Below are 24,638 nucleotides of genomic sequence, written 5' to 3'. Positions count from 1 at the left end.
GGAATGTTCAGTAGGGTAGGATACATTTAGGTAAATGCACAAGGGCAATCATTGCAGAGACTGGTGAGTACTCTATTAGATGGATATGTAGAGGGCTCTTATGGTAGCAGGAAGAGCTGTGCTCTGTAGGATAAGTAAGAATTAAGTCTAGAGATGGGAGAATGGACAGGTAGGGTGTTCAAAGCGTGCAACAGCATAGAGGCATGGGAAATTGTGGTGACTGCGAGAATATCAATAGTTTTAAAATACTTAAAAACTTTACTTAATATTATTAGTGTATTAGAAGTGTGTGTGTGTGAGAGAGAGAGAGAGAGAGAGAGAGAGAGAGAGAGAGAGAGAGAGAGAGAGAGAGAAGCCGGTGGTGACACACACCTTTAATCCCAGCATATGTTGAGGCAGGTGGGTCTTTGTGAATTCCAGACCAACCTGGTGTATAGAGTGAATTCCAGGACAGCCAGGACTAGACAAGAAAACTCTGTCTCAACAAAACAAAACAAAACAAAACAAAAAGGAATAAAGAGAGACAGAGAGAGTGCATGGCCACAGTGACTATGGAGGTCAGAGTACAACTCTTGGAGTCAGTTGATGTATCTAGGGATCAAACTCTAGTGGTAAGCTTGTGTAGTGAGGACTTTCACCTGTTGAGTCATCTTGCTGACCCCAAAATTTTCAAAAAGAGAGAGGTGACAATAAAGGGAGGTAATGATGAGAATGAGGATGAACGGTGGACAGAGGCCAGATCAGAGGAGTTCTAACATCCACAAAATTAACTTTGATTTTTTTATAGGCAATGGGGTAATGTCAGTTTATATTTTGCAGTTTCTTGAAAGAAATATCTAAGTCTCTAAGAAATTTTTTCAAGATGCTTTTATCTATAGCTTTTATAATGTTACCATTTCTTGGTTTTCTGTTTATTTCTTAGTCTCTTTTATAAGCTTCTTTGCCCATCCCTTCTAGGTTAGTGTTTCCTAGAACTCTTAGCTCTCACTCTTTCCATCTTCCATATACTTTCTGGCTGATTTTGGTCATTCAAAGGATTGCTTTGACATCTAGTAACTCATGAACTCCCTTGGGCTTCAGTCATCCACACAACTAACTGCACACTAGATTCTGATTTGATACCCACAGCCACACTGTCTTAGCCACTGTTCTAATGCTGCGAAGAGACACCATGGCAACCCTTATAAATGAAAACATTTAATTAGGGTTTGCTTACAGTTTCAGAAGCTTGGTCCATTTATCATCATGGCAGAGAGCATGGCAGTAGGAATGGCAGGCATGATGTTAGAGAAGTAGTTGAGAGATACATCCTAATCCACAGGCAGAGAGGGTAGGGTGGCATGGACTTTTGAAACCTCAAAGCCCACCCTAGTGACACTCTTTTCCCAAAAAGGCCACACTTATTCATCTTTTAAGTCCTTTCAAATAGTTTTACTCCCTGGTGACTAAACATTCAAATAGATGAGCCTATGGGGGTCATTCTTATTCAAGCCCCCACAGTCACTTTCAACCTATTGCATATGTAGCTTCATCTTCCTCCACCTACTCTTTTTCTTCAACACCCATTTCTGTCCTTTCAGCAAAATACATGGGGCCAGAATTTACTATTACGTAACATGGCGGATATTTGAAAAAATGGCCCCAGTTCTTTGATGTTTGTCACTTATGACTGCCAATTGATGGAACATAGAAAGAGAGATGCCGTGTGACATCTGAGGCTAGACCAGCAAAGATTCGGTTGGGTCTCTCAGAATGCATATTGTCAGGATCCTCGATCTTTTAGATCTTATGAGAAACTCTGGATGTCTGAGCTGAGTTCAACATTTTGGTTGTCCCAGCCCAGGCATAGTGCACAGGACTAAGTGAAGAAGCCTTTGGAGGAGCAGTTCTCAACCTGTGGGTCGAAACTCCCTTGGGGGTCATGTATCAGATATCTTGCATATCAGATATTTACATCATGATTCACAACAGTAGCAAAATTACAGTTATGAGGTAGCAACAAAATAATTTTATGGTTTGGGGTCACCACAGCATGAGGAATTGTATTAAAGGGTCATTTAATTAATGCAGCATTAGGAAGGTTGAGAGTCGCTGGAAGGGGGCAGGTAGCACGCCAATGGGGATATGCCCTTGAAGAGGATATTGAGACTCTGACATTTTCCATTTGTCCCTTTACTTCCAGGATGCCATGAGGTGAGCCACCTCCTTTGCCACATACTTGTGCCATGACATCCTTCCTCACCACAGGCCCAAAGACAAGCAAGGGCAGAAATTTCTGAGCTAAGATAAACTTTTTTCTTTTACCTTATTGATCCCAAGTATTTGTCTTAGTCGTGGACAGTTGACTAGTACATCCAGTATAGTAACTATTGCTACCACCATAATAACAACAGAGAAATATATAGCTTGATAAATTATCATAAACTGAGCTCACCCATCTCAGCACTCAGATGAAGAGGCAGAACTGCCTTAGGGATCATTCTTCTGCTTTCTACTCAATGCCATTCCAGTGGTAAACATACCTTAATTTCCAATAGCAATGTTATTTTACATGTTTTTAATTTTTTTCCATTCTTCGTGGTGTGTGTGTGTGTGTGTGTGTGTGTGTGTGTGCACATGGTTGTATGTGAATGTGGAGGTCCCAGACTGATGAAAGGAATCATACTTGCTTGCTCTTTCATCTTATTCAATGAGACATGTTCTTTCCAACAGACTTAAGAGTTACCTTCAAAGCTGGGTACAGCTGGGCCACCAGACCCACCGGTGTTTCTGTAGGCTTCCTCAGCCAGTGCTTCAACCACAGTGGTGTCTCTCCAGTCCCCTTTTATTGCTTTTAAATTTATATAGGAGTAAATATATAAATATTTACTCCTCTCCTCTCTTATAGTTGTCCAGTCTCTAACCCTTCTAATGTCCACATGCTCCCTTCTCTACAGTCTTACTATCCTATTTTGGCCTTGCTCTTGAAAGACCTTCTGCAAAGGTGCCCTGTTAACTTGACCCTGTATAAAATTTTATCTCTCTATTGTTCCAAGAATACAATATACACTAACATGGCCTACTAGTTCTGCATGTTTCCAGGCTCCAGACACACTGAACTAGTTGCAGTTCTCGGTGTCTTGAGCATTCGGCCTTGCCTTAGGTCGAAATTTCCATTTTTCTTCTTTTTGAATACTTTTTACTATGAACCAATTTTCGATTTACAGAAAAGTGGTAAAAATAAAATTGTAAACTCCTTACCCATGTTTCTGTAATCCATCATTTTATGTAACTATAGAACAATGATCACAATCAGGTAACAATAATATAAGTCAACAGACTTTATCAGAAGCCATTTCTCTATCTTAGTATTTTTCATTCTTGTTTCAGCCAGCATCTCCTCCTGGAGGCAATCCTCAGCTCCTTCATCTTCTATGCCCAGAAATCACGCTAAGTGCTACTTCTAGATGCTTCTCCTTTTACAGCCCTGATACTGCGTTCTAACTGTTGGAGAGACCGGTTCTAATGGATCAGGAACACAGGCTGTCGTGTAGGAACTTATTCGGCGTTCTACGGGGTCATGGAAACTTTGGGAGGGCCAGGAAGAGGCAGTCCCCGCGGGTAGGAAGGTAGAATCCAAGCGGCTTGCACAAGTCTGGCGAAAATAAGCTACCTGGTGCCAGTCAGCACAGACTAGAAGCCTTCTCCACAGGCCCTGCCCACAGACTGGCCCTTGGCGCAGACTTCAGAAGAAGCCCCGCCCACTTGACGCTAAAGCACCGCCCAGGACCTGTGGTCCCGCCCTCCGCCCCGGCCCTCGCCTCCGCCCCCAGCGGGGTGCTGTCCAAGGCCAGGTCGTTCCCGGCCCCCGAGGCTTGTCTCTCCCTAGGAACAGGTTCTGCCCTCCAGAGCCAAGATTTCTCCTCAGACCCCGCCCCTGCCCGCAGGCCACCGCCTCTTCTCAGGTCGGCCCCTGTGACACGCCGGAATCCTCAGGAGGGCGGAGCCTGAGGCGGGAAGGGGCGGGGCCTGAGGGTGTGGAAGAGCTTCTTCCTCGGAACGCGGACTGCGACCCCGCCCCTGCGCTCGGCCGTTGCCGGGAAACGAGCGTCGACGCTCTAGCTGGGGCCTGGGCGGGCCAATGAGCTGGCACGCCGCTGCCCAGCCGTGCGTCGCTGGGCGGTTGCGTGAGGTGCGCGGGGGCGCGGGCTGCGTGTGGCGCGGGGCGGGGCGCGGCTGGTGCGCCTGAGGAGCGATGGCGGCGGCCTGAACTCACCTAGCCCCGCCGCCGACAGGCCGGGGCAGGGCGGCGTGGTGCAAGCGAGAGCGACGCCTGGGTCGCGGCGCGCGCACAGGCGCAAGGTGCCGAGGGGTTGGGGATGACGGCACCGGGCTGGGGAATTGCTGGCGTGAGGGACGGGGTGAGGGGTTGGTTGGCAGGTGGTGAGGGGCTGCTGCGAGCGGCTGAGGTAGGGGCGGGTGGGGGGGACAGCCTGGGCGCTGTGGACCAGGAAGCCAGGCGGAGGAGATCCTGGGATGCTTTGTGAAGGGCCAGGTTGGGGGAACTCATGGACCCCGTCTGCAAAGGGTGTGGGTTGGCTGAGCTTGGGAATGTGAGGGACGTCCTGGGACAAGAGTTGAGGGGGGTAAGGCCTGTGCGAGGATAAGGAGCGTTAAAGGCCAAGGCGGGAACTTGCGGGGGCTGGCCGTGTCTCGATGGAGGAGTGGAAGGCAGAGCAAAAGAGGAAAGAGGGGCTGAGGGTTGTGAGACTTGGCTAAGAGATGAGGTTGCTTGCGGGGCCTTCTCGGATGTCCAGTCCTGTCCAGGGACAGCAATAGTTTTAGAGCAAGGAAGGACAGTACAGGTGCATTTGTTGTGCACATGGCTGCCCAGCGAGAGGGAAAACCAACACAAAACAGCATCATGAGCAATAATAGCTATGGTAATGAAATTTAGTCCTCCACAGAATAATAACTGAAGCACAGTTTCCTCAGGTGCCGCTTTCGAAAGCAGACTTTAAGATGAGACCCTCACGAAGTTTTTTTGGGAGGGGTGGAGAGGTAGGACTGCTTGTATTATTTTCTCTGCCTGCTTCTCGACTCCCTTACTCCATTCCTCTTTTCCCGTGGTTGTCATCTATATTAGACGCAGTTGCTAATTCTAAGTCACATGGCTTGTCACCTGCAGCCCTGTAGTTAGGTTTACTTTCCTCAGGAGTTTGAAAAGCAAAAACAAGACATTGCTTTGTGAAGGTAAATTTTGCACAATAAACTGCTCTTCCTTTAAACTGATAAGCTTTGACGTAGTGCATACTTGTTAACCAAGATGCCAAACATTTGTACCACCCTGAAAAGTTTCCTCTATTCATCCACAGGTCATCCCTCCCTCCATACCCTGTAACCGAGTTCATTTTATTTGAATTTAACAAGCCCATCTCCTTACCAGCCCACACAGACATGAAGTTTCCAAAGCTGGACTCACTCTGTGATAATGGCCATTTTCCCATCACTTGGTCTTCTCTACTGACAGTTGGCAATATAACTGAGGCACCGTGAGCCTCCTTAACCATCATTTTCTATGAAGATCATCCCTTGAGAATTAGAATATCAGCTTCAGAGCTAGTTTCTTTAAACTGTGATATAGATATATTTTCTTCTTTCTGGAGGCCAGAGAGTCCTTCTTCACAATGATAAATCTGTTGGCCGCCTGCCCAGACTATCAGAACTTATAGGACCTACAAGTATACCAGGCTGGTAAATAATGGTCCCTCAACACTGAGCCATCCAGTTCCTGGCCGTGCACATCTATGTGAGATCAGAAGAATGAACTGGGGGTGCAGCTCAGTGGTAGAGTGCCCTGCTGTGTTCAAGGCCCGAGTTTGATCCCCAGTACTGCTGAGGGGGTGGGGCTACCTTATTCCAAGTTTATTGTTCTTACTCTTTTGGTGTTAAGGTACTCTTTGCTCTTCACCGAAGAAATAAATATTGGTAAAGTAGATGTTAAGTTTAAAGAAAACCATGAAAATAAGAAGTGACCACCATATATATGTTTCCCCTCAAGACAGGGTTTCCCTGTGTAACAGTCCTAGCTGTCCTGGAACTAGCTCTTGTAGACCAGGCTGGCCTCAAACTCACAGGGATTCACCTGCCTCTGCCTCCCTAGTGCTGGGATTAAAGGCATGCAGCACCACAGCCCAGCTGACCACCATATTTTTAATTAAAAATATTTTACTGGTTTATGAAATCCTGACGTTTGGAATGATAGTGGTGTGTGTATGTTGTTTTAGGTGGAAGAAATATGTACTTAGATAGTTATTTTATGTAACTTCAGATATCTGAATAGCATTCATGCTTTCATATTAAATAACAACTCATTTTAAAATTAAAGTTTCATTCTTTACGTAGCAGCCTTAAAATTTGCTGAAATTATATTGATACCTGAAGAAGTAGGAAAAGGAGTTTTATTTCAGAGATGAGTCAGGTTCAGCAGCTAGGTCACACAGGATAGAGACAAGATGCTCAGAGTTTGGCATCTTCATAGTGCTAGTTACTTGAGGAAGGAAGGTTTGTAAGAGAAAGGAAAGGTGATGTGGGAAAGGACGTGACATAGTTGTTGAAAAAATTGTGATGAAATTGAGGACCTCATACTGGCAAGAAGTATAGCTTTATGATTTGTAATTGTTCTACTAGCAAAAGAGATTAAGGGGACTGATAGTGTCATAGGGACAAGGGCTTTAATATCTTGTTAATGACACGGAATAGGCATGTATAGTATCTGGTGCATATTCATAATCACATGTTAAAGAATTCTTTTTTCTTTTCTTTCCCTCCCTCCTTTCCTTCTTTCCTTCCTTTCTTCTTCTTTTTGGAGACAGGGTCTCACTATGTAGCCTTGGCTGGCATTAGAGCATTCTTAGTATTTGTCTAAATTCTCGATTGTGCTAGAGAAGGCACAGAATCTGGAGAGCTTTTTGTTCGCTATACTAAACTCTTTCTTGCCACAGTAACACATCAATTAAAATGGGGTTTGACTTCTGATATATAGAGGATTGTGGTAGGTCTGAGAGGACGAGACATGGATGCGGGTGCTGTACTGATAGAAACATTTTGTGGTGGTGTATGTAGCCATTTTCCCATATTGTTCATATGCCAGCCACTCTTACTAGGACTTGGAAAACAAATTCATTCATTTATTCATTCAGTAAATTCTTGTTAGGAACATAAGGTAGCAATAGAAATAAGTTGTTGAAGTTGCATAGGACTTTCATAGAGTTGCACAGAGCTCTTATTTTGGTTAGGAGAGACAATGACAGTTTAGTTTAGAGGGAGAATATGGAAATAAAGAATACATCATAATGGTGTGATTACTTCTCTATCTGTCTCAGTCTCTTCCTGTGTTCTATATACATATCCATGTATGCATATATCTCCACAGGTATCTTTGAATTAACATGCCTGGAACAGAACTTAAGAGTTTTTGCCCTGGCCCGTTTTTGGATCCATGTGTCTTGTATCAATCCAGAGGATGGCTTCGGTGTCATCTTTTATTCTTTCTGCTCCTTCTCCTTCTAAATTTAGTAATACACTTTAGTAATATACTTTCTTATACTCCTAAGATAGTAATATACTTTCCCCTCCGTTATCTCTATTGCCACATCTTCACCAACCTTAGCCTGGTTCCTCAGCTCCTTAGCTCTTACCTAGTTTTTTTTTTAAAAGTTGGTCTTTTCTTGCCCATTCCTAGAACGATCTTTCTAAAAATACAAATGCAAGCACGGAACTACAACGCTTTAAAACTTTGGCTCTTCGTAGCATGTAGGACAACATCCAAATTTCTTAATATGGCCTTGGCTCACCTCTTCATGCCTTGTCTGTTGCCACTCCCTTGTGTTCTAGCTTGAATAAATTGTTCATAGTTCTCTAACAAACATGTTGCTTCTTTAGACTTGAAATCTTTGAAAAGCTGCTTCCTCTTCTAGGAACATCTTTTCTTTGCCTAGTGAACTTTTCTTACCCTTTAGGATCAATTTCACCCAGTCTTTGACATCCTCTTTGTCACTTTGAAACAACAGGGTTAGAGATAACTGTGTGACATTGAGGAGCCACTGTTGTAAAGGCAGTTACTGTGTGCTACGAGTTCACTTTGTGCCTATGGGAATCCTCTCAGATGAAGAGATGCCTGCAAGAGGCCCAGGTAGTATTGGGGAGGTGGTTCATATCCTCGTAGTCCATTTGTCTGAGACATGTAAAAGCGGGGAGGGTATGTGGTGAGTTGAGCTCCAGATAGGCTATTAGGTGCCCCCACCCCACTTTATTTCTACAGGGTTAATCAGGTCTTTCCCCTTTTAATGTTTGGGATAACAGCCTTATCCGTCTTGCTTAGGAAGAGGTCTGTTCTTGGAAGGTCATTTGGTCTCATTGCCTGGTAAAGTCCCTTCCTGCTTCTTTCTCTTTGCCTCTCCCAGGGCAAAGGTTATTAATGGAGGCTGAGGTTGAGCCTCTTCCTGTCCTTGCTTTTCTGAGGTTGGTTGATGTCTTTTGCTGTGTAGGCCTATAAAGCCATATTATGTTTTGGACCCTGAGGAGAGTGGCTGACACTGGCCATGTGTAGATTGGAGAAATCAACTGTTTCTTTCTTGTTCATCTTATGATTGAACCTGCAGATAAATGGGGGGGGGGGGGAAGAATCTATCTTTTCTTTGGACTTTGCTGTGGGACAAAGGGTATCATAACTATATGGCAATTCTGCCCTCTTCATCTTGTCTTGAATTTTGCTTGGAGTTTAAATAGGTGGCAGGAATACCAAGGAATGGCCTTTTGTATTTTTTCAGTATTTAAGCAAGGCCTAGATTAAGTGTTCAGTTTTGATTTCTGAGGTGCAGATTCCAAGTGGTTATTTTTCAGGAGCTACAAGAAGTAGTAAGAAAAGGCCCCCCCCCCGATGAGGGGGGGGTCATTCTTATATCTGTAGATGCTTTGTGGTAGTTAAGCAGGGGAGCAAGAGAGGGCACCCCAGGTATATTACAAGATAGGAGTTTTTTAGTTTTTCAGAACCTGGAGGGGGGTTATTTTGGACATATTATTTTGCTGGGTTTACTGAGGCTTGAGTGTGAGAGACACACATTAGAGCAGATTAGATCTCTTATCTCAGGGATGGGAACATCCTGGTCAAATAGGATCAGAAAGGAAAAGAACAAAGGAACAGTTTACAGAATATGTACTTTATGCCCAGAGTACTGTTCTCTTATTTAATTCTTAAAAAGAATACTTATTTTCTTAGGAAATTTTTGATAAGGAAACAGGCTCAGATTTGTGGTTTAAGATCACATAACTGGAAGAAGGTGCATTGAGATTCAGTCTTTTGTGTGAGGAATTTCAGAGCTCATGTCTTACCTACTATTTGTGTTATTCTTTTCTAAGCATAAGGTTCTATTTGTTTTCAGTCCTCAAATGAGATATGTTGTAGAGAGTACTCTGTAAACAGTGATATTCTTGTATCAGTCAAACTCCTTGGCAGGTGGCAGATGGCTCAGGCTGGGTTTCACAAGAGTTTAATTAATAATGGGACTATATTTACAAAGGTATAGGCAGTGATTAAAGAAACCAACACGAAAGGTTAGCAGTTAGAGGGAAGAATTTCTATTGTTTAACTCTGGGCTTTGTATTTCTTAGCCTGTATCTTCCTGGGACCTCAAATCTTGGGACTATAAGTATTTCTTCCAGTGCATCCTTTCTGGTCATAGCTGCTAGTTGCTTGTTTGATGGTTTATAGGAAGCTGTTTATGAAATAGTAAAGCATCCACTCTGGCTTCTCTGCTGTCTCACTCCTTTCAGTCTCCAGAGTGAAGGGTGGCTAGGGGGTGAGGCTGTAGATACTTCCCTTTGATTTTGCTTTTCTATTTACCTGAGGTGGCTCTCATCCAGTGCTAGTTTTCCTTCCTTCTCGAAAAGGTGGTATATGCCTTTCTTTCTCAGATATCTTATTCCTTATTTTTGTCTGTTACTCCTAACTTAATTATTCATTATATCAAATTTTCTTTCTTCAGACTTGTTTCTCAGTTGACAAAAAAAAAAAAAAAGACTTGAAGCTTCCTACTCAAAATCCAAACAAAAGCCCTCCCACCCATTTTTGACAGAAATTCTTCTTCTGCACACACTGTACACAGGCTAGCCTGGAACCATGATTCCCCCTGTTCCAGCCTCCTAGGTCCTAGAGTACAGGCCTGGGCCAGCACTCAGGTCAGAACCATATGAACTCTTGACCCTCCCCCCCTTTTTAAAAACACAAACTGCCCTATTTTTTTCTCTATGTCACTGAAATTTGTTAAAATACATCATATATTTCTCTGGTCCTCAGTTGTTCTTGAATTTTTTTTATAAGATTATCAAAAAAAAAAAACCCTCAATAAAACCAGTGAACTGTTTTCCATCTTCATTCTACTTCTTTCTATGGGATTTTAGTCAATCTCCCTCCAGTCTCTTGAAACAAACATTCTTGATTTCTATATTGTTATATTTTGAAATGTCTCCTTTAATTTCTGACTACTTTTACTGTCTTTGGTATCTGTGTGGTGTGTGCATGTTTTTTTTTTTCCAGTTAATTTTTTTTTTTTATAAACTTCCAGTTAATTTTTTATTAAAAATTGCCATCTCCTCCCCTCCTCCTCCCTCTTCCCTCCCCTCCCCTCCACCCATACCCTCACTCCCTCTCTCTCCAGGCCAAAGAGCCATCAGGGTTCTCTACACTATGTTGAGTCCAAGGTCCTCCCAACTCCCTCCAGGTCCAGGAAGGTAAGCAACCAAACTGACAAGGCTCACACAGAGCCCGTCCTTGTCGTAGAGACCAAGCCCATCGCCATTGTCCTTGGCTTCTCGGTCAGCCTCCACCATCAGCCACTTTCAGAGAGTCCGATTTGGTCGGATGTTCCATCAGTCCCATTCCAACTGGACTTGGTGATCTCCCGTTAGTTCTGTCCTGCCGTCTCAGTGGGTGAACGCATCCCTCACGGTTCTGACTTTCTTTCTCATGTTCTCCCTCCTTCTGCTCCTCATCAGGACCTTGGGAGCTCAGTATGGTGCTCCAATGTGGGGCTCTGTCTCTATCTCCATCCATCGCCAGGTGAAGGTTCTATGGTGATATGCAAGATATTCATGAGTATGGTTATAGGATCTGGCCTCTTTCGGCTCCCTATCTGCAGCTGCCCAAGGAACTAGCTGGGGGCATCTCCCTAGACACCTGGGAAACCCTCTAGAGTCAAGTCTCTTGACAACCCTCAGATGGCTCACTTAATTAAGATATATGCTTCCCTTCTCCCATGTCCACCCTTCCTATATCCCAACCATCCCATTCCCCCAAGCTCTCCCCATCCTCCCCTTCACGCTTTTCTCTCCCCATCTCCCCTTGCCTCCATCCCACCCCACCCCCAAGTTCCCAATTTTTGCCCGGCAATCTTATCTACTTCCAACATCCAGGAGGATAACTGTATGTTTTTATTTGGGTTCATCTTATTGTCTTCTCAAGGATCACAAATTATAGGCTCGATGTCCTTAATTATGGATAGAAACCGATTATGAGTGAGTACATCCCATGTTCATCTTTTTGAGTCTGGGATACCTCACTTAGAATAGTGTTTTTTATTTCCATCCATTTGTCTGCAAAATTCAAGATGTCATTGTTTTTTATCGCTGAGTAGTATTCTAATATGTATATATTCCACAGTTTCTTCATCCATTCTTCCACTGAAGGGCATCTAGGTTTTTTCCAGGTTCTGGCTATTACAAATAATGCTGCTATGAACATAGTTGAAAAAATGTTTTTGTAGTATGATTGGGCATCTCTTGGGTAAATTCCCAAGAGTGGAATTGCTGGGTCCTGGGGTAGGTTGATCCCGAATTTCCTGAGAAACCGCCATACTGTTTTCCAAAGTGGTTGCACAAGTGTGCATTCCCACCAGCAATGGATGAGTGTACCCCTTACCCCACAACCTCTCCAGCAAAGGCTATAATTGGTGTTTTTGATTTTAGCCAATCTGACAGGTTTAAGATGGTATCTCAAAGTTGTTTTGATTTGCATTTCTCTGATAGCTAAGGAGGTTGAGCATGCCCTTAAGTGTCTTTTGGCCATTTGAACTTCTTCTTTTGAGAATTCTCTGTTCAGTTCAGTGCCTCATTTTTTAAATGGGTTAATTAGCATTTTAAAATCTAGTCTCTTGAGTTCTTTATATATTTTAGAGATCAGACCTTTGTCAGTTGCAGGGTTGGTGAAGATCTTTTCCCAGTCAGTAGGCTGCCTTTGTGTCTTAGTGATAGTGTCCTTTGCTTAACAGAAGCTGCTCAGCTTCAGGAGGTCCCATTTATTCAATGTTGCCCTTAATGTCTGTGCTGCTGGGGTTATACGTAGGAAACGGTCTCCTGTACCCATATGTTGTAGAGTACTTCCCACTTTCTCCGCTATCAGGCTCAGTGTGTTCAAATTAATATTGAGGTCTTTAATCCATTTGGACTTGAGTTTTGTGCATGGTGATAGATATGGATCTACTTTCATTCTTCTACAGGTGGACATCCAGTTATACCAGCACCATTTGTTGAAGATGCCCTCTTTCTTCCATTGTGTACTTTGGGCTCCTTTATCAAAAATCAGGTGTTTATAGGTTTGTGGGTTAAGATCCGGGTCTTCTATTCGATTCCATTGGTCGACTTCTCTGTTTTTATGCCAATACCAAGCTGTTTTCAATACTATATCTCTGTAATAGAGTTTGAAGTCAGGGATGGTAATGCCTCCAGAAGTTCCTTTATTGTATAATATTCTTTGGCTATCCTGGGTTTCTTGTTTTTTCATATAAAGTTGATTATTGTCCTCAAGATCTGTGAAGAATTTTGTTGGGACCTTGATGGGGATTGCATTGAATCTATAGATAGCTTTTGGTAGAATTGCCATTTTTACTGCGTTGATCCTTCCAATCCAAGAGCAAGGGAGATCCTTCTGTTTTCTGGTATCTTCTTCAATTTCTTTCTTCAAAGACTTAAAATTCTTGTCAAATAAATCCTTCACTTCCTTGGTTAGAGTTACTCCAAGATATTTTATGCTATTTGTGGCTATTGTGAAAGGTGATACTTCTCTGATTTCCCTCTCTGCTTCCTTATCCTTTGTTTATAGGAGGGCAACTGATTTTTTGGAGTTGATCTTGTAGCCTGCCACGTTACTGAAGGCGTTTATCAGCTGTAAGAGTTCTTTGGTGGGGTTTTTGGGGTCGCTTATGTACACTATCACATCATCTGCAAATAACGAAAGTTTAACTTCTTCCTTTCCAATTCGAATTCCCTTGATCCCCTTATGTTGTCTTATTGCTATTGCTAGGACTTCAAGCACTATATTGAAGAGATAAGGAGAGAGTGGACAGCCTTGTCGTGTTCCTGAATTTAGTGGGATGGCCTTGAGTTTTTCTCCGTTTAGTTTGATGTTAGCTGTTGGCTTGCTGTAAATAGCCTTTACATTTAGGAATGACCCTTGTGTCTCTATTCTCTCCAAGACCGTTATCATAAAGGGGTGTTGAATTTTGTCAAATGCTTTTTCAGCATCTAATGAGATGATCATATGGGTTTTTTTCCTTCAGTTTATTTATGTAATGGATTACATTGATAGATTTTCGTATGTTGAACTAGCCCTGCATCTCTGGGATGAAGCCTACTTGATAGTAGTGGATAATTTTTCTAATGTGTTCTTGGATTCGGTTTGCCAGTATTTTATTGAGAATTTTGCGTCGATGTTCATGAGTGAGATTGGCCTGTAATTCTCTTTCTTGGTTGGGTCTTTGTGTGGTTTAGGTATCAGGGTAACTGTAGCTTCATAGAAGGAATTTGGCAATGACTGTTCTGTTTCTATATTATGAAATACCTTAAGGAGTATAGGTATTAGGTCTTCTTGGAAGTTCTGGTAGAATTCCGCATTGAAACCATCAGGTCCTGGGCTCTTTTTGGTAAGGAGGTTTTTGATCACAGTTTCTAATTCTTCGCGACTAACAGGACTATTTAGAATGTTCACCTGGTCCTGGTTTAACTTTGTTATATGGTACTTATCTAAAAAAATGTCCATTTCTTTTACATTTTCCAATTTTGTGGCATACAGGCTTTTGTAGTAAGATCTAATGATTCTCTGAATTTTCTCTGTGTCTGTTGTTATTTTCCCCTTATCATTTCTATCTTATTAATTTGCGTGTTCTCTCTCTGCTGTTTGATTAGTTTGGCTAGGGGTTTGTCAGTCTTGTTAATTTTCTCCAAGAACCAGCTTTTTGTTTCATTGATTCTTTGGATTGTTTTCTGTGTTTCCATTTTGTTGATTTCTACCCTCAGTTTGATTATTTCTAGTTCTACTCCTCCTAGGTGAATCTGCTTCTTTTTTTTCAAGAGCTTTCAGGTGTGCTGTTAAGTCTCCAATGAGTGATTTCTCTGTTTTCTTTATGTGGGCACTTAGTGCTATGAACTTTCCTCTTAGCACTGCCTTCATTGTGTCCCATAGGTTTGAGTATGTTGTGTCTTTGTTTTCATTAAATTCAAGAAAGACTTTAATTTCTTTATTTCTTCCTTGACCTAGGTGTTATTCAGTAGTTGACTGTTCAGTTTCCATGAGTTTGTAGGCTTTCTGGGGGTAGCATTGTTGTTAAATTCTAATTAATCCATGGTGATCTGACAGGACATAGGTGGTTACTAATATTTTTTGTAATTGTGGAAGTTTGCTTTGTTACCGAGTATTTGGTCAATTTTTGAAAAGGTTCCATGAGCCGCAGAGAAGAAGGTACATTCTTTTTTATTTGGGTGGAATGTTCTATAGATGTCTGTTAATCCATTTGGTTCATTACCACCAGTAAGTCTTTTAATTCTCTGTTAGGTTTCTGTCTGATTGACCTGTCCATTGGTGAGAGAGGAGTGTTGAAGTCTCCTACTATTAGTGTGTGTGGTTTGATGGCTGCCTTGAGTTCTAGCAATGTTTCTTTTACATAAGTGGGTGCTTTTATATTAGGGGCATAGATATTCAGGATTGAGACTTCATTCTGATGGATTTTTCCTGTTATGAGTATAAAGTGTCCTTTTCCATCTCTTCTGATTGATTTTAGTTTGAAGTCAACTTTGTTAGAAATTAGTATGGCCACACCGGCTTGTTTCTTAGGTCCATTTGCTTGATAAACCTTTTCCCAAGCCTTTACTCTGAGTAGGTGTCTGTCTTTGTGGTTGAGGTGTGTTTCTTGTAAACAGCAGAATGTTGGATTCTGTTTTTGTATCCAATCTCTTAGCCTGTGTCTTTTTATAGGTGAATTGAGTCCATTGATATTAAGTGATATTAATGACCAGTGGTTGTTAACTCTGGACATTTTTTTTGTAGTAGAATTTGTGTGTTTCCCTTCTTCTAGTTGTGTTGGTGAAGGGTCGCTAGACGTCTGAGTTATCGTGGGCTTTGTTGGACTCTTTGGTTTGTGATTTTCCTTCTATTACTTTCTGCAAGGCCGGATTTGTGGCTACGTATTGTTTAAATCTGTTTTTGTCCTGGAATATCTTGTTTTCTCCATCGATAGTGAATGCAAGCTTTGCTGGGCTTGCATCCATGTTCCCTTAGTATCTGTAGCACATCTCTCCAAGACCTTCTGGCTTTCATGGTTTCCAGTGAGAAGTAAGGTGTAATTCTGATAGGTTTCCCTTTATATCTTACTTGACCTTTTTCCTTTGCAGCTCTTAATATCTGTTCTTTATTCTGTATGTTTTGTGTTTTGATTATTATATGGCGCGGGGATGCTTTCTTTTGATCCAGTCTGTTTGGTGTTCTGTAGGCTTCTTGTACCTTCATAGGAATATCCTTCTTTAGGTTGGGGAAATTTTCTTCTATAATTTTGTTGAATATATTTTCTGGGCCTTTGAGTTGCAATTCTTCTTCTACCCCAATTATTCTTAGGTTTGGTCTTTTCATGGTGTCCCAGATTTCCTGGATGTTTTGTGTTAAGAATTTGTTGGATTTGATTTGTTCTTTAATCTGTGAGTTTATTTCCTCTATAGTATCTTCAGAGTCCTAGATTCTTTCTTCCATCTCTTGTATTCTGTTGGTAATACTTGTCTCTGTAGTTTCTGTTCGTTTACTCAGAATTTCCATTTCCAGTCTTCCCTTGGAATGTGTTTTCTTCATTTCCTCCATTTAATTTTTCAGTTCTTGTACTGTTTCCCTTACCTGTTTGATTGCTTTTTCTTGTTTTTCTTGGGTATCTTTGAGAGATTTATTTATTTCGTCTACCTTTTTGTTTGTCATCTCCATTTCTTTATTGCAGTTTTTTACCTCCTGTTTAAGGTCCTCTTATTTTCATAAAGTACTGTTTAAGGTCGATTTCTTCTATTTCCTCTGGAGTAATGTGTACAATTCTTGTTGTTTCGGGAAGCCTGGATTCTGGTGATGTCATATTGCCTTTCGGGTTGTTGGAGGAGTTCTTGCATTGGCGCCTGCCCATCTCTTCCTTCAAATGGAGCTAGGATAGACTTGGTGTATTGGTCCAATCTTTGCTGTGACTGAATCTGGGTGGCTCTCCTCAGAGCCGGAGCAGGAGCTATTCCTTGCAGCACAATCTGAAGGAGCCAGCACTCCCTTGATGGAATCCTCAGACCTGCCTAGAAGGCAGCCTATCTCAGCTCTGTGTGGGTGGCCTTGGTACAGGAGCAGGACACTTGAATACACTAGGGTAGGCTTGGGAGAGATAGGGTCATGTGTACCAAAGACACCCCTGCACCAGGCGCTGGCCCCTAAGGAGTGGAGCGGTGCTTTAGAGATGCTGGGATGGGATAGGAAGAGAAGAAGAGAAGGCGCGGGGAGAAACCCCTGCAGAATGACCAGAAAGATTGGGGGGGGGGTCAAGGAATGTCTGCAGAGACACACTCACCCTCCGCTGGGTCTTCTGTTTCAGGCTAATGGCTCCTTGCTGTGTAGGTATCTCAGACAAAGGCCCAGCTTGCCAGTGGCAAGCTGAGTGAGATAAAGGAACTCCCCCCTCACCAATGACTCCCAGCCCGGGTAAGGGTCAAGCAGGGCGGTTTTGTGGCCCCTAAGGAGTAGAGCGGGAGGCTGGGATGGGAGAGGAAGAGAAGAAGAGAAGGGGCGGGGAGAAACCCCTGCAGAATGACCAGAAAGTTTGGGGGGTCAAGGAATGTCTGCAGAAACACACTCACCCTCCACTGGGTCTTCAGGTTCAGGCTAATGGCTGTTTTTTTTTTGGGGGGGCGCAGTGTCTCTCTTTGTACCCCTTAGCTTGTCTGAAGTTCTCCATGTAAGTCCAGGCTGGCTTTGAATTCATATACCTCTATCTCCTGAGTGCTGGGATTAAAGGCATACATACACCATGCCTGGCATTTTTGTCTTTTTTTTTTTTTTTTTTGTTTTCTTCTTCTTCTTCTTCTTCTTCTTCTCCTTCTTCTTCTTCTTCTTCTTCTTCTTCTTCTTCTTCTTCTTCTTCTTCTTCTTCTTCTTCTTCTTCTCCTCTTCCTCCTCCTCCTCCTCTTCTTTTTTTTCTTCTTCTTCTTTTTTTTTTTTTTTTTTTTTTAAGAAATTATCTTGTTATATAACTCAGGCTGGTCTCAACTGACGATCTTTGTACCTCAGCTTCTCAAATGCTGGGATTATAGGCATGCAGCACTCATTATATCTGGCTAAATCTTTCTTACCAAATTCTCTGTGTGTCTTAGGTTTCTGTTGCTGTGAAGACACCATGACTATGGCAACTCTTGTAAAGGAAAACATTTAATTGGGTCTGGCTTACAGGTTTAGAGGCATGGCCTGCAGGTAGACATGGTACTGGAGAAGGAGCTGAGAGTTCTACATCTGGATCAGCAGGCAGCAGGAAGAGTGAGAGACACTGGACCTGACTTGAACATTTGAAACTTCAAAGCCCACTCCCAGTGACATACTTCCTCCAACAAATCCACACCTCATAATAGTGCCATTTCCTATGAGCCTATGGAGGCCATTTTTATTCAAACCACCACACTTGGCCTCCCTAAGTCCTGGTGTTCTTAAGATTTAGCCCTTAGTTTTTTTTTTCCATAATATTATTCACAGCTTCCTTATTTGCCTATATGCTGTAACTTCTAAATTTTTATGTTCAGTTTAATTTCACTCTTGAACTTTAATGTGCTATTTTTCTTGTTTTTTGATTTTATTATTTATTTATTTATTTATTTTTGATAGACTCACATAGCCTAGGTTGGCTTTAAACTCGTTTATAGTTGAAAATGATCTAGGATTTCTGGCCAGTCTTCTTCCACCTCCCCCGTGCTAGGATTGTAGGTGTGAACCATCATTGCTGGTTTATGTGGTGCTGGGGATTGAACCCAGGGCTTTGAACACATTAGACAAGTGCTTTAACAATGGGACTACATTTCTATCCTGTTTTTTGAATATTATAAGTATTCTTTAAGTGTTTCAAAATTTAACACACATGAAACTGTTGTTGTCTGTCTTCTTTGTCTCATCCTCTTCTTCCCCATCTTATTCTCCTCCCCCCACCCCCAGGTAGTTTCTTGCTTTTGTAACTTGGGCTAATTGGAGACCTTTATGCAGCTCAAGATGGCCTTGAACTGTCAGTCTTCCTGATTTAGTCTGAGTGCTGGGATTTCAGGTGTGTACTATACCTGATGTCATCACTTTTTGTGAAACACAGTTTCCCTTGTGTGTTACAAGATAGTTATGGTGTCATTCCCAAGTTTCCTGTGTTAGTCAGCTTAATCATCTCTCTTGCTCCTGTGTATGCCAGGTCTTATTGTTTTCACCTTTTGATTAAATCCAGAGGCACATTATCTTCAGTTATATTCTAGTCTAGCTGCTTATCAGCTGGCTAATTTGAGGCAGTTTTTGTAGCCTCTCTGGGTTTTGGTTTCCTCATTTGTAAAATGAGAATACAAATAAGGAATGCTTGGAGCAGAGCTTGGTATGTATTTAGTAAGTGTTCAGTATATACATTGGCTGTTATAATTATATTGAGCCAACATTTAGTTTCACAAACATTTTTGAATGGTTTATTGGCACTAGGATTTCAATGAATGAAATTTTTGCTCCCTGTAGAAATAGAAGAAACAGTATAAATAACTTGCAAAGACATTACAGATATGAATACTCTGCACAGGACATGTTGAGATAGAGGTGAATGTAAGATTTAGCTTTTTATTGGTATTTTATTACCTTGGTTTATGCCATTACTTTTAAAAAAGAGACTATTGAAACAACTTCTTATAATTTCTTTACTGACATCTGTCTCTTTCTGCTCTCCCTTACAGTGCTGTCTGAGCTATTTTTAATGGCAAATCTGATCTTACCATGTCTTTGTTATTTTTTTTTTTGTCTTCAGCATGTCAATAGGTAAAACTCAAATTCTTATAGCATGACATTTAGTGGTATTTGTAACCTTCACTCTTCATTTTCAACTCAGTACCATGCCTCTGCTCTCTAAGTAGTGATTTAAGCCACACTGAATCTGCAGGCTCATTTGTTGTGCTTTTTCCCCCTGTATTGTACTTTTGGTTATTTTATTTTATTTTATTTCTGAGATTTGTTTTAACTTATAGCTTAGGCCATACTAGAACTCACAGCCTTCCAAGTGCTGGAATTATAGATATGAGCTATTCTGCCTGGCTTTATTGTTTTTGCTATGAAGAAAGCTACTCATGTAATAAGAGTCTCATCATTTAAAGACCTAAGTTAAGTCAGATACTGTCTCTGTGGAACTCTCTTACAGTACCTCAGGCAGACTTAGTTGCTTTTCTTTGCTCTTCTATTATAGTTTTGCAAATATTTCTATGTATTTTGCCCACCCAACCCTATTTTTGTCTTACCTGTGTTTCCAGTGCTTACTTAGCAGAGTGCCAGTACTTTATTAGTACCATTATACCTTGAGTTAATCAGTTAAATGTACCTTCCCTGATCTTTAGGACTGGCTTTCCCGTTTTAAGATCTCGTCTATAAAAGGTGTCCTTCGGCACAGTTGCCACCTTCCTTTAGTTGTGATGAGGTGACTGAGCAAAATGGATGAAAGGAAGTGTTGGTTAGTGTAACCTTAGGTCAGAGTATGGGACTGCTATTATATTTCTGGGTTCTTTAAGTTCCTTTTGAGTCTAAAGAGGAAACATGACTGAACCACATAGTTCTTCTGAAGAGTTTTTACTCAGTAGAGACAATACTGATAAGAAGGTGTTAGGTGTGATGGAGAGGGAGCTGTGGGCCAATAGCTAGTTTGGTGCATGTTGTTTATTTGTCCATTAATTGAGCAGACATTTATTCAAACATTCAACAGATAGATACTATTCTAGCCACTGAGGTTAAAAAAGTAATTAAGGGCTGGATGGTGGTGGTGCACACCTTTAATCCCAGCACTTGGGAGTCAGGCAGGCAGATCTCTGTAAGTTCGAGGCCAGCCTGGGAGAGCTAGTTCCAGGACAGGCGCCAAAGCTACAGAGAAACCCTGTCTTGAGAAGAAAAAAAAAAAGTAAGATAGGCAAATCCTGCCCTCAAAGAACTGATTTCTTCATGGAGAAGATAAGTAGATAGATAAGATAGATAATTTTCAGATCATAGAATCTATTAAGAAGGGATTAAGAAGCTATAAAATGAAGGAAGATAAACTATAAAATTGTTAAGTAAGGTGGGCTTCTCTAAAAAGATGCATTTAACTGGAACTGTGGGAGTAAGGGGAAAAGTGGAGAACATTCTAGGTTCAGGGAATAGGAAATAAGACCCGTGACCAAACTATGAGCGAGGAGGAGACTGACAGAGATTGCCTTGTTTAGACTTCTGTAGGTTAGGGTTAGGGCTAGGGCGATTACTTGTGTGTTAGGAAGTCCTTGGCTGTCCAGTAGAGGAGAGATGGAGTAAAATCTAGGTTTTAAAACTAATATGCTTGCCGAATGGAGACTAAACTCTTAGGAGGGCAATTTAAGCCAGGCATAATGGCATGCATCCCTTAATCACAGAATTGGCAAAGGTGAGGCAGTGAGGCAAGAGGATGATGAATTTGAGGACAGCCTGGGTTACATAGTGAGTTCAAAGCTAGCCTGTTCAATATATGAGATCCTGTCTGAAAACTAAACTAGAATCTATTGTAATAGTGAGACATGATTTTAATTTTTTTTATCCGTTATTTTTTTTGTGAGACAAAGTCATAACTTTGTAGCCTCAGCTTGTCTTGAACTTTATGTAGCCCAAGCTAGCTTTGAACTCATAATCTTCTGAAATGACAAGATTTGTTGTAGAATTAGATATTGGAAGGAAAAGGATAAAAAAGGACCATGTCCGGACTTTTGATCTGAGCATGTAGGTGAGCGTTGGTGACATTTACTGAGATAGAAAAGGTTGGGGAAGCTACAGGTTTGGTGGTAGAAATTATGTATTCTATTTTGGGCATGTAAATTTCATGTGCTGACTGTGTGGACCTGAGTTCTTTTTGTTTTTTTTTTTTTTTGTTTTGTTTTGTTTTGTTTTGAGACAGGATTTTCTGAGTAGCCCTTGCTGTCCTGGAACTTGCTCTGTAGACCAACTGTAGTCTCAGACTCACAGAGGTCTGCCAGCCTCTGCTTTTCCATGCTCTCAGATTAAAAGTGTACACTGCCACCACTAGTGGCTATGTGGAATTTTCAGTGGAAAGCTTCTGAGTTATTCTTCCAGGGAAGCTGAGAGTTGTGGTGGGCTCCTATTTATCCTTTTCATCTTCTCCCTTTGAATTAGGTTTGCAGCTCTGGACTGGGCAGTGAACTCTGGGCTTGCTATTCCAGTTTGGTGTAATCTGTGGCTCCATGGCCAGCTACTGGCTCTTACAGACCGGATGAAGCAGATTGGAGACAGAAGTGGAGAAAGCCTCCAGCCGGTACAGTCTCAAAGTATAGTCCTCAGGCTGCTGGCCCTGTCCAGCCTGCCTCATGGAGAAGATGAATTGGCTGAGCAGGCTGGCCTCCCGGGTCCCTGGGCACCGTGTACCTCAAGGGACCAGTCTGCAGACCCCTGTTGTGGCTGACCCTGAGACATGCCTCATGGTCTTCAAGAATCACTGGTCTCAGGTAGGAGACTCCATGACAAAATACCTAGTCTGTTACTCACCCTAGTAGTCGCAACCTTCAGAGTTCTGTATTTTTATCACCCCATTTAGTTACCTTATCATTTTAGATTTTTTTTCCTCTTTTCTGTCCTTTGCCTTAGGTGGTGCGAATCCTGGAGCGGCAAGGCCCTCGGGCAGCTGCTGGAGGCACAGCTGATGATCTCAGTGCTGTGCGAAACCACACTTACCAAATGCTAACATTGCTGGCAGAGGATCGAGCAATCCCTTCAGCCCCTTCAGGCCCTGGGCCCCTGCTAGAGTTTGCTCTGCGTGAAGATCTGCTGAGCCGAGTGTTGACATGGCAGCTGCAATGGGATGAGTTTGGGGATGGAGTTGAGGAACGGCGGGCTGAGCAGCTGAAACTATTTGAGATGCTTGTGAGCGAAGCTCGCCAGCCTTTGTTGCGGCATGGGCCAGTTCGTGAGGCTCTGCTTGCCCTGCTGGATGCCTGTGGCCATCCTGTGCCCAGTAGCCCAGCACTGGATGAAGGCCTGGTGCTACTTCTCAGCCAACTGTGTGTGTGTGTTGCTCGGGAGCCTTCATTGCTCGAGTTTTTCTTGCAGCCACCTCCTGAGCCTGGAGCTGCTCCACGTCTTCTCCTCTTTTCTCGCCTTGTCCCATTTGTCCATCGAGAAGGCACCCTGGGTCAGCAGGCCCGTGATGCTCTACTTCTGCTCATGGCTCTCTCAGATGGGAGTCCCACTGTGGGCCGCTACATCGCAGATCACTCTTATTTCTGTCCGGTTAGCAAACCCTAGGATGGGGAGTAGGGTGTGGCATGTATGTGGACATTGAACATCATCTTCCTATCCAGGAGATGTGGAAGGGCTAGGTGTCAGGAAGAGAGAGACCCTTATTTCAGATTTGAAAGCAACTCCTTGGAGTTGGAATGGGGGTGAAACATGATCATAACTAAATAGGGCAGGTGTTGCAGGTGAGGGCCTGACACATGGCAACTTGATATCAGCATTGGTAGTGTTTTTTAACCTGTATTCCCTTCAAATCATGATTAGTTAGCTCCCAAAGCTGTTATATTACCTGAATCTTTGCTAATCTTTCTTAGGTGCTGGCCACAGGGCTGAGTGCCCTATACTCCTCACTGCCCCGAAAGATCGAAGTTCCAGGGGATGATTGGCACTGCTTGCGACGGGAAGACTGGACAGGAGTGCCAGCGCTTGCACTCTTCATGAGTTCCCTAGAGTTCTGCAATGCAGTCATTCAGGTAGGACTAGGGTTCCTAAGGAGTGTGACCCTTGGTGCTTCTGGGAAGCTGGGGTAAGCAGGTCCGTTTCCTGGGGTTAGGATGTCTATCTTTACTATATTACTCTGCTCTCTTCCAGGCAGAAGACTCTTCCAGTCTCTTCCAGACTCTTCATAACCCCCCTTTTCCTCTCTTGTTCTGTCTAGGTAGCTCACCCCCTGGTGCAGAAGCAGCTGGTTGATTATATCCATAATGGTTTCCTGGTGCCTGTCATGGGCCCTGCCCTGCACAAGGTAAGGATGATAGGTGAGGCATAGGAGGACCTGGACTGGTGTGTGACTGACCAGTGAAATGAGTAATATGGGAGGCGTTGGGTAGCGTTTTCCTCCTCTTTTCCCTCTCTGATACTTCTTGTTCCCTAGAACCCAGGGAGTATGAGCCATGTATGTGCAGGGAAACCTAAGTCTCCAAGCTTTGCCTCCCCTTCATCCAGACCTCTGTGGAGGAGATGATTGCCAGTACCGCCTACCTGGAACTTTTCCTGCGGAGCATCTCTGAGCCTGCCTTGCTCCGTACCTTCCTGCGATTCCTGCTGTTACACCGGCATGATACCCACACCATCCTTGACACCCTTGTTGCCCGTATTGGCAGCAACTCCCGGGTATGGCTCTTAAACTCTGTCCTGGCTTACTACCTGAGCCATCTTTCTCTGATTTCTGTTGTCAAAAGGTGTTTCAGCTCTTTTTTTGGGGTTTTGACTCTGGTATTCACTTTAGCATGGCAGTTTGTAGTACTAAACTTTAGCCATTTTGAGTAAAGAATTTAATTTACTTCCCTGTTTTTATACTATGTTTATCTACAGCACAGTCATCCATTATGGCCAGAGGCTTTGCCGTGGTGCAGTGATTGTTATGTATTGCTCCACAGTTCCCTTAAGCTGTTTATCCTCTCTCAGTTGCTGTGGGTGATAGAAGAGTGCTTTGAGTTTTATGTCTGTGGTAATAAGTGGTTCAGCTTTTCCTTATTGGCTTGCCTTCTCTTCTCTTTGGATTCGCTGCATTTGAACCGTAGTTAGGGCACATATTCATCCACCTGCCCACTTAGATTCCTTCTACCTGCACAAGTTTATTGATAACGACATCTTGTTGGGTCACTAGGTGTTAGGAACACAATGGTAGTCACTGCTGCTGCTGTCTTAAGAGCTCATTTTATGGAGAGTATAAATATCAAATTAAGTTACTAAAGTAGTTGAAAATTGAAGTTACTGTTTGTGCAAAAAAATGTTTAGTAAAAAAATGGATTGGCCAGGAAAGACATCTCAGAGGATGTTATGTTATGCCTAAGATAATGGAGTC

General features: G+C 42.6%; 1 protein-coding gene across 4 annotated transcripts in view; it reads left to right on the top strand.

Annotated features, from left to right (window-relative positions):
* The first annotated feature begins 4,205 nt into the window (after nt 1-4,205).
* Fhip1b (FHF complex subunit HOOK interacting protein 1B) overlaps nt 4,206-24,638 on the top strand; it is a 29,703-nt gene continuing 9,270 nt past the window's right edge. For 3 of the 4 annotated variants that reach the window (XM_038328465.1, XM_038328450.1, XM_038328473.1), the window contains exons 1-6: nt 4,206-4,341; nt 21,716-22,044; nt 22,184-22,825; nt 23,146-23,304; nt 23,490-23,576; nt 23,777-23,944. In XM_038328465.1, the coding sequence (XP_038184393.1) occupies nt 21,907-22,044; nt 22,184-22,825; nt 23,146-23,304; nt 23,490-23,576; nt 23,777-23,944 (1,194 nt within the window). In that variant the 5' untranslated portion in view covers nt 4,206-4,341; nt 21,716-21,906. Of the gene's footprint in view, nt 4,342-4,974; nt 5,041-21,715; nt 22,045-22,183; nt 22,826-23,145; nt 23,305-23,489; nt 23,577-23,776; nt 23,945-24,638 lie in introns of all 4 variants that reach the window. The other variant, XM_038328458.1, reaches the window with a different exon arrangement.

The sequence above is a fragment of the Arvicola amphibius genome, chromosome 1 (assembly GCF_903992535.2).
Source record: "Arvicola amphibius chromosome 1, mArvAmp1.2, whole genome shotgun sequence".
NCBI classification, from domain to species: Eukaryota; Metazoa; Chordata; class Mammalia; order Rodentia; family Cricetidae; genus Arvicola; species Arvicola amphibius.
The sequence above is the reverse complement of the archived record's forward strand: the minus strand, read 5'-3'. Positions and strand labels throughout refer to the sequence as shown.